Below are 15,939 nucleotides of genomic sequence, written 5' to 3'. Positions count from 1 at the left end.
TGAAGTGGGGGAAGTTGATTCATACACACCCTTTGCGTGACACCACCATTTTGACAGGGAGGTGACTGGGTCTGAGAGGACAGATACACCCATGTACACAAGGACACACCCTCCTTGTAAAGTGATAGGAGGATGATTTCAGACCTTATCTTGGGGCAACTTTAATGCGGTTGTGTTGGCATGATGATTGTGGTCACAAGGGGAGGTGACGAGACCAACTGGCCGGGAAGATTTTGTGGTTTACTCATCTGCTGTGAGCTGAGCTGACCTGTAGTCCCTCTACCCTACTAGTCTTCTGGTGTACATTCACACCCTCTCGCTGTCAACTAAGTAACCGAAGTCGGATTTGAAATCCAGTCTTCGTCAACTCCGTAACCCGACGAGAAACCCAGCACCCTAGCCAAACGCCTCAGTCTGGAGGTGGCAGCCTTACATGTGACCTGGAGGTCCCATTTGACAATTGCATTAAACTGGATGTGGATTAGACAACAGACAGCTACAGGTCACACATCTAGAACTCAACATTGGTTTTATTTGGAAGTTCACCAGAGTTCAAGATGGATTTGTTTTGTAACACTTTAATAAGGAGTGGGGTTTGATTAAGGACTAGGGCAGGGGCATGTGATGGTTTAGGCTTGAAAGTGCTCGCTGATGAAAGCATGACTGCAGACTCCCCGCTTAAATCCCTGGTTGCCTCCCAAATGACATCCTATTTCCTATATCGTGCACTACATTTGACTAGGTCCATAGGGCTCTGGTCAAAAGTAGTGCACTGTGTAGGGAATAGGGTGCCATTTGGGACTTAAAGACATTCAATTAGCAGTTATAAATAAGTCAGACTGAGTTCTAGTAATTATGGCATCGGTCCATGTTTACGACAGGCAATAAATGGACTTTCCAGCTAACCCAACTATACCAGCCTGTAGTCATTCTTTTGTGTTTTGAGTCTGCCTTATATTTAGAGGCAAGCAGCAAGGCTTATGCCTCCCATGCGCGTTCCTCATCTTTCACTGTGTTCGTGTATGTTAGATGGGGTCCACTGCATTACCATGGTGTCCTCCACTTTATCTGCTAACGGTGGTTGTTGTGGTTACTCACCAATCTCATATGGCTTTCAATCTGTCCAACTCCGATTTAGTATGCAAAATATGACAGCGTTAAAATCTTATGCATCTTTTTGGCACCTGAACAACATGGATAACGCAAACATCTCGATGCAGCAGTCCCAGGTTCATTAGAGAACACAGGGCTTTTGTCATTCTCAAGTAAAGAAAAAGCTCACACCACCTCACCTTCCCTCTCCCCTGAAGGATGAAACTGCCAGAAGGACACTGCTGATAAAGTTATGTTAAGAGGACTTACTATAAGATTACTGTAAAGACAAAATTCAGGTGTGTGTGAGGCAGAGTGTACCGGAAACACCTGTAGTCCTGAATCACCGGCCAAAACCTATACGTAAGAGGATTTACTTTCTAAAACATTTCATCCAACATTACATCCTACTACACTTCATTGACGTCTGCAGCCACTTTAGTTTAGTCATTAATTTGAAAACTGTCTTACTGTATAGAGTATTGAACTGTGCCTATCGCTTTACTGTATACAAAACATTAGGAACGCCTGCTCTTTCCATGACCGACTGTCCAGGTGAATCCAGGTTAAAGCTATGATCCTTTATTGATGTCACTTCAATCGGTGAAGATGAAGGGGAGGAGACCGATTTAAAGCATGGTTAAGCCCTGAGACATGGATTGTGTATGTGTGCCACACAGAGGGTGACTGGGCAAAACAAAACATTTATGTGCCTTTGAACAGGTTATGGCAGTAGGTACCAGGCACACCGATTTGAGTGTGTCAAGAACTGCAAATCGCGGTTGGGTTTTTCATGCTCAACAGTTTCCTATGTGTATCAAGAATAATCCAACACCCAAAGGACATCCAGCTAACTTGACACAACTGTGGGAAGCATTGGAGTCAACATGGGCCAGCATCCCTGTGGAACACCCTGTGGATACCTTCTTAATGTGTTTTTAACGTTTTGTACACAGTGTGTATATGTTCTATCTACCCTTATCAAGATATAAACAACACACATAATTATGGAGTCCACATATGAACTTTGGGACTGCAAGCTCATGAAATAGATGGTAATCACAGTGGAGATTTTGGTTCTGTAAAGGCAAGACAGAAACGAAGGTTGACGTTTATTGTCATGAATCTTGCCCTGGGGGCAGAACTGAACGAATTTTGACAGCTGCAAAGTACAAATTGGATAAGTGGGTTCGCCAATTATTATTTTTTGCAATATCTTTTTTTTAAATGGAGAAAAATATTCAGAGTACAGATTATTGTATGGCTCAATATACACACGTTTTGAGAAAGATAATTAGAAAAATAAAATATTATTGAGGAAATATATTTATTGGTTTCTTTCATTTTGATAAGTGTTGAAAATGTAATGAATTGAAGGTTATTTGTTGATGTGAAAATTGGGGTGTGGTCACAAATTATTGTAAAAAATGTAATCCCCAGAAATTCTGGTGGAAAAAAAATGGTGTCCTCGCTGAAATAGTTTGAATAAGACTGCATTCGGGTTATCGGTTAGGTTAAAAATCCAAATGTATGATTTTGTGGCTGTGACCGCTATAGTGACCACTGCAGAGCTGCCTCCAGGGCAAGATTCGTGACAATAAATGCCAAACTTCGACAGATACACTGTAATAACTGAGTTGACTGGGGGAGGGTGATATGAAGATGTGGGGTAGTCATTGTCAGTAATCCTCAATTACAAACAACATAAACTGAAAACATATTTGAAGCCAGGTATCCTATCCATTCAGCTGAATTCGCTCATTTAATTCTGTCTCTGTACACTTGTATAGGGAGGAAAATGAACGTTTTCTACCTCGGTTTTATAATATGTGTCTCATCACACGGTCTCCCAAAATATTCTGTAAAGTATACAAACAAAGGAGACCCGTATCCCCTTGTTAATATCAAAGGCCTACATCACCTAATTCAAGGAGGAGTCGTGCCCCTCAAACATTATCCAGAAAAAATTACGAATATTATTTTTTCTCCCAATGATCTGAACGCAGGCTGGAATTTTCCTCTTCCTGAAAATGCGGAAGGTGTGAGTAGAAGGCAAGATCAGAGAGGAACACAGACACAGAGCGTTACTAAGGCGTATTCTTTCTCTCTCTTTTTGGCAATGCATGGACTTTCACTTTACACAGGACTTCTACTATGATCTACGAAATATTATTAAACTAACATGGTTTGCTTATAGTGAGCATAGGCGCCTCACTCTAAAGTTACGCTTCTTGTGGACTATTTGCGGGAAAAGGATCATATTCATATAGACTCGTTTTGTAGGCTACAGTATAGGCTTTGCGCCAAGATGTGGTGGACTCCTTTGATTGGAAACTTTGCTATTCAGGTAAAGTATAGCAACCAGGTTTAGAGAATACATGCTGTTTAACCATTTTGGTTAGCACATTATACAGAAGACCATTCATTGCGTTTGAGTCCTGCGGCTATAGCAGAAATTATATTACATTCTAACATTGCAACGCCACCATAGCTACGTATGCCAGATAGAAACAACATATGAATGTTATTAATTTAGCTTCCATCACTTTTGTTCCTATAAATACTAGTATTTGATCAATGTTAGATTATATAGTAATGAATAATCATTACTTTAACCATGAATCAAACACGGTTTCTAGAGGAAAATATGACAGTGACTTAGTTAATCACCTGTAATGAACATATTAACTGTTGATAATAACTTCAAAAAGGGTCGTTCCATGTCATTTCATCAAGCCATGACATCCACTATCTAATATAATAATAATCTCAAATTGTTTCTGTAGTTAGAAACAGATAACATTCCTGCAATATTATTTTTCTTGAAATACAGTTTGATCTCTGAGAAATTAAGCTAATTAATTGAACCCAAATGGGCATTTGTAATTCATAGGGTTCATATAATAATCGAAATGATAGTAGCTTACATTTGAAAACAGTTAGTATTTGAAACAGTGGTCAACAAAAACAAAGCATTGGTTGCTGTCATACATTGTCAACAGACTGTTTACTGGGTAAGGAATTCAATGTCCTTTTGTAAATTGAGTGAATTCCAAACCCAGTTTTATTAGTCACATGCACCGAATACAACAGGTACCTTACAGTGAAATGCTTACTTACGAGCCCCTAACCAACAATGCAGTTTAAAAAAATATGGATAAGAATAAGAAATAAAAGTAACAAGTAATTAAAGAGCAGCAGTGAAATAACAATAGCGAGACTATATACAGGGGAGTACCAGTACAGAGTCAATGTGCGGGGGACAGAGAGTAGCAGTGGTGTAAAAGAGGGGGGGCAATGCAAATAGTCTGGGTAGCCATTTTTTTTTAGGTATTCAGGAGTCTTATGGCTTGGGGGTAGAAGCTGTTTAGAAGCCTCTTGGACCTAGACTTGGCCCTCCGGTACCACTTGCCGTGCAGTAGCAGAGAGAACAGGATGTGTACTGCGTACTAGGGTGGCTAGAGTCTTTGACAATTTTTAGGGCCTTCCTCTGACACTGCCTGGCATATAGGTCCTGGATGGCAGGAAGGTTGGCCCCAGTGATGTACTGGGTCATTTGCACTACACACCATTTGCACTACTAGTGCCTTGTGGTCGGAGGCTGAGCAGTTGCCATACCAGGCAGTGATGCAACCAGTCAGGTGATGCTCTCGATGGTGCAGCTGTAGAACATTTTGAGGATCTGAGGACCCATGCCAAATCTTTTCAGTCTCCTGAGGGGGAATAGGTTTTGTCATGCCCCCTTCACAACTGTCTCTGTGTGCTTGGACCATGTTAGTTTGTTGGTGATGTGGACACCAAGGAACTTGAAGCTCTCAACCTGCTCCACTGCAGCCCTGTCGATGAGAATGGGAGCGTGCTCAGTCCTCTTTTTCCTGTAGTCCACAATCATCTCCATTGTCTTGATCACGTTGAGGTAGAGGTTGTTGTCCTGGCACCACACAGCCTCCCTATTTTTTATTTTATTTAACCTTTATTTAATTAGGCAAGTCAGTTAAGAACTAATTCATATTTACAATGACGGCCTAGGAACAGCCTTGTTCAGGGGCAGAACGACAGATTTTTAACCTTGTCAGCTCGGGGATTCGATCGAGCAACCTTTCGGTTACTGGCCCAACACTCTAACCACTAGGCTACCTCCTGCCCCTATAGGCTGTCTCGTTGTTGTCGGTGATCAGGCCTACCACTGTTGTGTCATTGGCAAACTTAATGATTGGTGTTGGAGTCGTGCATGGCCATGCAGTCATGAGTGAACAGGGAGTACAGGAGAGGACTGATCACGCACCCCTGAGGGGCCCCTGTGTTGAGGATCAGTGTGGCGGATGTGTTGTTACCTACCCTTACCACCTGGGGGCGGCCTGTCAGGAAGTCCAGGATCCAGTTGCAGTGGGAGGTGATTAGTCCCACGTTCCTTAGATTATGGTGTTGAACGCTGAGCTGTAGTCAATGAATAGCATTCTCACATTTTGTCCAGGTGGGAAAGGGCAGTGTGGAGTGCAATAGAGATTGCATCATCTGTGGATCTGTTGGGGCGGTATGCAAATTGGAGTGGATCTAGGGTTTCTGGAATAATGGTGTTGATGTGAGCCATGACCAGCCTTTCAAAGCACTTCATGGCGATAGACGTGAGTGCTACGGGTCGGTAGTCATTTAGGCAGGTTACCTTAGTGTTCTTGTGCACAGGCACTATGGTGGTCTGCTTGAAACATGTTGGTATTACAGACTCGGACAGGGAGAGTTTGAAAATATCAGTGAAGACACTTGCCAGTTGGTCAGTGCATGCTCGCAGTACACGTCCTGGTAATCCGTCTGGCCCTGCGGCCTTGTGAATGTTGACCTGTTTAAAGGTCTTACTTACATCGGCGACGGAGAGGATGATCACACATTCTTCTGGAACAGCTGGTGCTCTCATGCATGTTTCAGTGTTATTTTCCTCGAAGCAAGCATAGAAGTAGTTTAGCTCGTCTGGTAGGCTCGTGTCACTGGGAAGCTCTCGGCTGTGCTTCCCTTTGTAGTCTGTAATGGTTTGCAAGTGCTGCCACATCCGACGAGTGTCAGAGCCAGTGTAGTAGGATTCAATCTTAGTCCTGAATCGACGCTTAGCCTGTTTGATGGTTTGTCGGAGGGCATAGCGGGATTTCTTATAAGCTTCCAGGTTAGAGCCCTGCTCCTTGAAAGTGGCAGCTCTAGCCTTTAGCTCAGTGCAAATTATCCCTTTAACATTGCAGGAGGGGGGGGGTCTTCAAACTTTGTTCACCTAATAGCAGGAATAGCACCATCTAGTGGTCAGAACCTATCTGGATATAGGATGGGACATAAACAACTTCAATGACTAATTTATCAGTACAGGGAAAGAAACATCACCATAATAATTGTCAGACACGTAGAACAGATACTATATAGTCGGTGTTGCGGTGGGATTGGTGTGGGGTGTGGTGGTCCGAGGGTGGCTTTTGACTATTCCTTTGGATGGTGTCGAAATCCTCTTCCTTTTTGTGGTGGAACGACCCTGATCTAACTACATACATTGAAACTGTAAAAGCCAATTAGAGAGCTGTTTAAACAATAGCGTAGAGTACATATACATTTAAATTAAGACATCTAAGCCTTTAAAGTGTACATAACATTGCGAACACCTGCTCTATCCATGACGTAGACTGACCAGGTGAATCCAGGTGGAAGAAATATATGGTCACTTATTGATGTCACTTTTTAAATCCACGTCAGGAAAGTATTTATTAAGTACTTTTTCCACATTTTGTTACGTTACAGCCTTATTTGAAAATTGATTCAATAAAAATGTTTCCTCATCAATCTACAAACAATACCCCATAATGACAAAGTGAAAATAAAAAACAGAAATAACTTATTTACATATGTATTCAGACCCTTTGCTATGAGACTCGAAATTGAGCTCAGGTGCATACAACTTGATTTGAGTCCACCTGTGGTAAATTCAATTGATTGGACATGATTTGGAAAGGCACACACCTGTGTATATAACGTCCCACAGTTGACAGTGCAGAGCAAAACCCAAGCCACGAGGTTGAAAGAATTGTCTGTAGAGCTCCGAGACAGGATTGTGTCGAGGCACAGATCTGGGGAGGGGTACTGAAAAATTGAAGGTCTCCAAGAACACACTGGACTCCATCATTCTAAAATGGAAGAAGTTTGGAACCACCAAGACCCTTCTTAGAGCTGGCCGCCCGGCCAAACTGAGCAATCGGGGGAGAAGGGCCTTGGTCAGGCAGGTGACTGGTCACTCCGACAGAGCTCCAAAGTTCCTCTGTGGAGATGGGAGAACCTTCCAGAAGGACAACCATCTCTGCAACACTCCACCAATCAGGCCTTTATGGTAGAGTGGCCAGACGGGAGGACTCCTCAGTAAAAGGCACAAAACAACCCGCTTGGAATTTGCCAAAAGGGACCTAAAGACTATGAGACCATGAGAAACAAGATTATCTGGTGTGATGAAACCAGGATTGAACTCTTTGGCCTGAATGCCAAGCATCACATCTGGAGGAAACCTGGCACCATCCCTACAGTGAAGCATAGTAGTGGCAGCATCATGGTGTGGGGATGTTTTTCAGCGGCAGTGACTAGTCGGGATCGAGAGAAAGCTGAATGGAGCAAAGTACAGAGAGATCCTTGATGAAAACCTGCTCGAGAGCGCTTAGGACTTAAGACTGGGGCGAAGTTTCACCTTCTAACAGGACAACATCCCTAAGCACACAGCCAAGACAATGTAGCAGTGGCTTCAGGACAAGTCTCTGAATGTCCTTGAGTGGCCCAGCCAGAGCCCAGACTTGAACCCGATAAAATATCTCTGGAGAGACCTGAAAATAGCTGTGCAGCGACACTCCCCATTCAACCTGACAGAGATTAAGAGGATCTGCAGAGAAGAATGGGAGAAACTCCCCAAATACAGGTGTGCCCAGCTTGTAGTGTCATACCAAAGAAGACTGTAATCGCTGCCAAAGGTGCTTCAAGGCTGTCATCGCTGCCAAAGGTGCTTCAACAAAGTACTGAGTAAAGGGTCTGAATACTTATGTAAATGTGTTATTTCCGTTTTTTATTTTGAATGAATTTGCAAAAACGTATAAAAACCTGTTTTTGCTTTGTCATTATGGGGTATTGTGTGTAGATTTGTTTTTAAATGTAATCAATTTTAGAATAAGGCTGTAACGTATCAAATGTGGAAAAAGTCAAGGGGTATGAATACCATCCGAATGCACTGTAGGTAAAGGGGAAAAAACAGGTTAAAGAAGGAATTTTAAGCCTTGAGACAATTGAAACATGGATTGTGTATGTGTACCATTCAGAGGGTGAACGGGCAAGGCAAAAGATTCAAGTGCCTTTGAAGAGAGTATGGTAGTGGGTGTCAGGCGCACCCGTTTGTTTGTGTCAAGAACTGCAACAATCCTGGGGTTTTCATACTCAACAGTTTCCTATGTGTATCAAGAATGGTCCACCACGTAAGGACATCTAGCCAACTTGACACATCTGTGGGAAGCATTGGAGTCAACATGGGCCAGCGTCCCTGTGGAATGCATTTTACACCTTGTAGAGCTGTTCTGAGGGCAAAAGGGGGTGCAACTCAATATTAGGAAGGTGTTCCTAATGTTTTGTACACTCAGTGTGTGGCCAGTATAGTCTACATAATAGGGGCTCAGTCTGTGTTTTCATTGAGTACCTGATTCCTAGCAGTTGCTAATCTAATAGCATTAGGAGGAGGGGGAGAGAGAGTTAGTAATTTCTGGAGATATGGAACACTAGGCAGAACCATTGACTGAAACAGGTTTTGGGGACCTAATGGATCCCAAGGGGAAATTCACCATAGCAACCAAATGGTTATGAAGGGATACTGTCAAAATCCTTTGTCTGTTGCATATTCTTCACTGACAGGGTAAGTAATGGTTCAGAGGGAGACGCGTGGACACACACACACTGTACACTCCAACTGTACACTCCATCCATCTCAAACCCGTTGCTTTGTTGCTCCATATGTAGTAGGCCTATGACTAGTCTCTTTTCACAGATGCTGTGAAAATAGACTAGCCTATTAGTAAATCAATGTTTCCCTTTGTATTCACTGAGGGAACATTGAGAGGCACTCTATTCTCCATTATTTCCATTTAGAACACCCCAGAGCCCACAAAAGTGACTCCTTGTGGGCGTCTTCAACCAGACTAGCGCTCCATAATAACCATGAAAATGCATGTATATTTCTCCCCCTGTCATGCCTAATGTCCTTCGGGTTAACAGTTAGCATGCCCCTTTCCCTTTCCTCATTCACTTGTTGTCACTTTTACATCATTGGCTTACATCACTAGAGGTCCATAGTAACCTTTGAAATGTATATAATTCACATGTAAACTCCCCAACGTATTTATTTGGACAGTGAAGCTAAACTTAAAGTGCTGAACTTAAAATGTGGCTCTACACTCCAGCATTTTGGATTTGAAATCAAATGTTCTCAATGAGGCGACAGTTTAGAACATCACCTTTTATTTGAGGTTATTTTCATATCTGTTTTAGCATTTAGAAATTAAAGCACTTTATGTATCTAGTCCCCCCATTTGAATGTATCAGAAGTATTTGGACAAATTCACTTATATGGTATTGGATCATAAGATTAGTATTTGATTCCCCTATTCATAGCAGCAAATAACTACATGAAGCATGTTGTGACTCTACAAACTTGTTGATGGTAAGAGGTTAGCATGTTTTGGGGGCATGACCTTTTGTGCATCTGTAACTTTCTCTCTCATCATTATTCACGATAATCCGTAGTCATGGTAGCATCTACATTAATGTAGAAGTGTTCAGAAACATATTCTATTCTTATTTACAATAAAAGTGACTCCAAAATGACACAATACATTACCATTTATTTCTATTGGTCATAACATCATCTGAAACACACAAAAAGAAACTGGAAAATACATCCAACACGTTTGTAGAGTCACAGGCTTGATGTAGTGTACTAGGATTTTGATTTTATTTATTAGGATTCCCACTAGCCGACGCCAATGGTGCCAGCTAGTCTTAGTGGGGTCCAACATATAACACAAAAGACATTACAGACAAAATACTTTACAATTGACATACATTTAAAAGCATTAACATGTAGTGTGTGTGTGCATCTATCAGTTACACAGACATGTCAGTACATACACACAACAAGTAGGTCACATGGGGGAGAGGCGTTGTGCCGTGAGGTGTTGCTTTATTTGTTTTTTGAAACCAGGTTGGCTGTTGACTTGCGCTATATGAGATGGAAGGGAGTTCCTTGCACTCATGGCTCTGTAAAATACTGTACGTTTCCTTGAATTTGTTCTGGACCTGGGGACTGTGAAAAGACCCCTGGTGGCATGTGTGGTGTGGTGGGGTGTGTAAGTTGACTGTGCAAACCATTTGGAATTTCCAATTTCCAACAAATTCATGTTTCTTATTAAAAAAAAGAAGTGACGTAGTCAGTCTTTCCTTAACTCTTAGGAATATTGGTCCAAGATACTAACCTTTTGACTAAATGTTATACACTATAAGTGAATTTGTCCAAATACTTGACACCTTAAAATGTGCGGACTAGATACATAAAGTGCATTAATTTCTAAACGGTTTAACAGATATGTATAAAATATATCCTCAAACAAAAGGTGACATCCTGTAATGTTGCCTCATTTAAAATATTTGATCTCAATTCCAAAATGCTACAGTATAGAATCCAAAGAAAATGTTTTACTTCACTGTCCAAATAAATACTTAGGGGAGTGTATGTATTTCTACCCTAATGTCCTTCAAGTTAGCACTTCTCACTTTCTTACCAGTGGCTGGCCTCTTAAGTCCTATTCATACCACACTGTTGAGTCACCTGTGCTTCAGTGAACACGTTTGTCTGATGTTTAATTATGGGTCCCAACTCAAATACAGCAGCACTTTATGTGTCTGTCTGTGTGGCCGCTCCGGCATGTGCCCACGTGTCTCCCTCAAATATTACTTAAATGACTTAATGACTGACCATATGAAGTAAACTCATGATAGACTATGTAACTATTTAGTAGACTATGATGGGATCATTTATTATTTTATGCTAAATAGGATTTACTTCATCAGTTTACTTCATTGAGTCCAATATCACTACTTAATGACAGTTACATATATAATATATATAAATATATATATATATAAAATATAAAATGGCTGCAGTCAGTCAGTGAATGAAATGTCAGTGTTCCCACATCTACAGTATAGGTCTACTACTCTCACCAACAGTGTTCAACAGTGACAAACTCTATCCACGGCTTGCATATACAACCGATGTGAATGTTTGCGTAGTTAGATTGCGCAGAGGAAAAGTGTAACTCGCTGCACTCTGTACTGCTAAGCTGCGTTCCTAATGGCACCCTGTTCCCTATATGGTCCACAACTTTTGACCAGGCCCCATAGAGCTCTGGTCAAAGTAGTACATTATATATGGAATAGGCCGCCATTTGTGGCGCACGCTAGTCTGCTACTGCAAGTGAGTGGGGGAGTCATGTTCGGGGCTCGGCATTCAAGGCTCCACTTGTCTGGTTAGATTTGACAGCTTGTGAGTACCATGCTGCTGCTGAACACACACACAGACACACACACTCACACAGCAGAGCAATATTTTGAATTACTGTAGCCTAGCTCTCTGTCTAGTTTTGTTAAAGAGGTGCAATGCCAATCAGAACCGTCATTTCCTAAAAAGCTAAGATTCTTCCGTCTACTTTCACGAGTAAGAAACTCTGAGGTCAAAGGTACATGATTCCATTGCTTTCAGTAGATGATCTACAGTGATGGTTTTGAGTAGACAATCTACAGCAAACAGAAATAGTGACACCCAGATAGTTGTTGACTACAACAACACCTCTAGGAACTACAACACCACTTCGGTTGTAACCAGGTTCTTTGTTGGGATTTGTAGTTATTTGTGTGTAGGGCTTAGCTAAAGTAGGGAGTGTATAAGCATGTCTAATTGCACTTTGGTTTGCGTATACCCTATAATAACCCCTTGAGAAAAAGCCTGCCTTTCCTGAAGAAAAACAGCCGTGTTGTTGACATGTTGTGGGCTTGTGTTTGTGTGTTTTTTTGTTGTTTGTTTCCAGGTGGCTGCTGCAGGAACACCAGTCCTGTTCCAGTTCCCCTTTCTGGGCCCTTCTCCCATGCAGGAGACCCACATGGGCTAAGAAGGTCTGGGCCGGGACCACAGCAACAGCCTGACCAGTCATTTCCTGCTACTCACAGGTAATATGCTAGATATCACTTGATACAGCGGGAGAAATGAACGGTGGTTACAATGGCTCAGTGGGTTGGATCACGGTGCTTGAAACACAAAGCTGTATGTTCACCCTCACTTCCAAACTGGAAATATATAAGGATACGTGTTAAATAAAGTAATTACCGTTGTTGTACTTTTTATGATTAATCACAGTATTTGCTGCTTCTATCCGAGGCTCTGTTTGTTTTCTTACAACAGTTTGACCCGTGTAGCTAATTTTACACTCGGTTAACATTGCACAACCATAGAGATTCCTTACATGCCAGTGCACCGAGGCTCAAGAAAGCTCTCGGTGAAATGAATAATGCACATGGAAATGTGTGGCTCTTTTGTGTGGGGAGGCCAGTTTAGCCTGAGATTACACTGACACACTGCCACCTGTAATTGGTGTCACGAGGAGAGTTCCTCGAATTGGGACCGCATGATGATGCTAGTCTGGGCATTGTAGAAAGAGAGGGAGGAAGAGAAGGAAATAAAGAAGGGATAAAGTGTGCACAACTCATTCCTCGAGGATTAGGGGATGAAAAGCAGGCTGGTATGCGGCTGCTGCTGGGTCCGGCTCGGACACAAACAACACACGGAACAAGAAGGCCCGCTAACCTGCTTTACCTTCAAACATTTCTCCTTAAGTCTACTGCCTCAAAACCGTAGGCCACCAGCTGTGGCCCACAACTACCTTTCACTATGTTTCTGAATGGGCCCATGCCTTCTAGGTTTGTCGTAAGTCTGCCGATGTCGTTATGGTCGCTTCATACTCTGTACGTTGTAAGTCTGTAACTTCTGGGTTTGGTCTCTTACTTCCTGTTTGTCTCTATCACTTCCTGTTCAGGTCCGGAGACTGCAGAGAGCCAAGATGCACGGCTGCCGGAAGAAAACCAGGGTGCTGTGTGTAATGATGATGCTCAACGTCTTCGTCTTCATCCTCGTGGGCGTGTCTCGGAACCTGGGCCAGGACAAGGGGGACCAGCGGAAGCTGCGCATTCCCTCCAAGAGGTTCTGGAGGAAGCAGATGACCAGCGAGATCTTTTGGAATAAGGAGCAGCAGAGGCTGGACTACATCTACAACCCCATCCTCATGTCGGGTTTGACCAATGACTCCCTCCTGGAGCTACCTGATTGGCTCAACGACACCAGGTCCCTGGACCCCTGCCAACCGGACTACAGCGTCACCACGCAGGTGAAGGACTACAACTCCCTGCCACCCCGCTTCCAGGACTTCCTGCTGCACATGCGCTGCCGCTCGTATCCGATGATCATGGACCAGCCACGCGTGTGCGAGAGCAAACCCTACCTCCTGTTGGCTGTCAAGTCCCTGGCGCCTCACTTCGACCGGCGGCAGGCCATCCGGGAGTCGTGGGGGCGGGTGGGCGTTCTGGCCAATCGGACTGTAGCCACGGTCTTCCTCCTTGGCAATGCCTCGGCAGTTGACCACTTCCCCAACCTGTTTGGGATGCTCAGTCACGAGGCCAGACTTTATGGGGACCTCCTCCAGTGGGACTACCGAGACTCCTTCTTCAACCTCACCCTCAAAGAGGTGCTATTCTTGGACTGGTTCAGCCAGCGTTGCCCCGACGCCCGCTTTGTCTTCAAAGGGGATGATGACGTCTTCGTCAACACCTGGAGGATCTTAGACTTCCTCCACAATCTTCCAGAGATCAGGGCCAGGGATCTGTTCATAGGGGACGTAATCACCAACGCCGGCCCGCACCGGGACAAGAAGCTCAAGTACTTCATCCCAGAGAGTGTATTTATGGGGCCATACCCGCCTTACGCCGGGGGAGGAGGGTTCCTGTACTCTGGGGAACTGGCACTGCAGTTGCACAACATCTCCCAGCAGGTGGCGCTGTATCCTATTGATGATGTCTACACAGGGATGTGTCTCCAGAAGCTGGGCTTGGTCCCAGAGAAGCACAAGGGCTTCAGGACGTTTGACATTGACGAGAAATACAGGGGCAACCCGTGCGCGTATAAGAGCTTAATGCTCGTGCACAGCAGGACGCCGCAGGAGATGATCAAAATCTGGGCCTGGCTCAGCGATCCGGAATTGGACTGTCAGTGAGACATATACATCATCCCATATTACAATCTATTCCCTACACAGGGCACTATTTTTGACCAGAGACCTATGCACCCTGGTCAAAAGTAGTGTACTATATAGGGAATAGGGGTGCCATTTGGCAGGCATCCAATGGGTCTTTGAGAAATTTGATGTGTTCTAAGCGAAATCCTCTAGGTTCGGTAGGAATGTTGCATTCACGTGCTAGTCTGACTTGCTAACTAGTTGTAGTTATCACGTGCCGCGTTCAAGCAGTTAACAAGTCGAGCATTTTTGAGTTTCCTAGTTCCGACAAGCACGTCACAAGTCAGTGTGTTCCAGCTTCAATAGAATCAGCTGATATATCCCAAGCATTCCAAAGTATTTTTTACATGAACAACCATTCATGTACACTTTCCAAGACAGTGTTTGTCAAATGTAGTATCAATTAATATAAATGTACTACTACTGTATGTACTATACAGGCACTACTGCATGCGAGGTCCTTCATTTGCAAGAAATGTAATTTGTCACAATAACAGTCATGAAAATCACCTATGATTTGGGGGTCCATATTACTTTTAATGGTGACAAGATACTTCTCTACTTGTGGAAAATGGCAAGTGGTTTGTGAATGTCATGCTTAACCTGTTTTTCCAGACTGTTACGCCAATACACAGGGTGGTGTATTGCTGTAAGTTCTCTCAAGGGATCTGACATTCCTTTGCACTTGATTCTAGAAACAAACTATTTGTGTTATTTGAAAGATCGCTGGTTTATTATAACCCTTAAAGCTGGAATCCGTAGCGGTGAATCTACCACGTCCGTTTGTGCGATATTACAACAACAAAGAAGTTACTTAAAACAACAAACGCAGTTTTTTTCCCTTCATATTGAACGTCATTACACACGTGATAGGACAGCAGAGTACACTGAGTGTACAAAACATTAAGGACACCTTCCTAATATCGAGTTGGACCACCTTTTGCCCTCAGAACAGCCTCAATTTGTCAGGGCGTGGACTCTACAAGGTGTCGTAAGCGTTCCACCGGGATGCTGGCCCATGTTGACTGCAATGCTTCCCACAGTTGTGTCAAGTTGGCTGGATGTCCTTTGGGTGGTGGAACATTCTTGATACACATAGGAAACTGTTGAGCGTGAAAAGCCCAGCAGCGTTGCAGTTCTAGACACAAATGGGTGTGCCTGGCACTTACCACCATAACCAGTTCAAAGGTATTTCAATCTTTTGTTTTGCCCATTCGCCCTCTGAATGGCACACAAACAATCCATGTCTCAATTGTCACAAGGCTTAAAAATCATTCATTCATTTCATCCTCCCCTCCTCCCCATCTATACTGATTGAAGTGGATTTAACAAGTGACATCAATAAGGGATCATAGCGTTCTCCTGGTCAGTCTGTGTCATGGAAAGAGTAGGCGTCCTTCATGTTCTGTACACTCAGCGTATGTAAAAGTGTTTTATCACACTTATTGAGCTCCTCTTCTCC

General features: G+C 43.3%; 1 protein-coding gene across 1 annotated transcript; it reads left to right on the top strand.

The window, feature by feature from the left end:
• The first annotated feature begins 3,088 nt into the window (after window positions 1-3,088).
• Window positions 3,089-14,996, top strand: LOC118389173 (N-acetyllactosaminide beta-1,3-N-acetylglucosaminyltransferase 2-like). Its single transcript, XM_035778991.2, has 3 exons — window positions 3,089-3,439; window positions 12,225-12,363; window positions 13,227-14,996. The coding sequence occupies exon 3, from the start codon at window positions 13,251-13,253 to the stop codon at window positions 14,454-14,456; it is 1,206 nt and encodes a 401-aa protein (XP_035634884.1). The 5' UTR covers window positions 3,089-3,439; window positions 12,225-12,363; window positions 13,227-13,250; the 3' UTR covers window positions 14,457-14,996.
• Window positions 14,997-15,939: the final 943 nt, after the last annotated feature.

Source organism: Oncorhynchus keta, chromosome 10 (genome assembly GCF_023373465.1).
Source record: "Oncorhynchus keta strain PuntledgeMale-10-30-2019 chromosome 10, Oket_V2, whole genome shotgun sequence".
NCBI classification, from domain to species: domain Eukaryota; kingdom Metazoa; phylum Chordata; class Actinopteri; order Salmoniformes; family Salmonidae; genus Oncorhynchus; species Oncorhynchus keta.
Note: the sequence above shows the minus strand (reverse complement) of the source record. Positions and strands in the feature narration are given on the sequence as shown.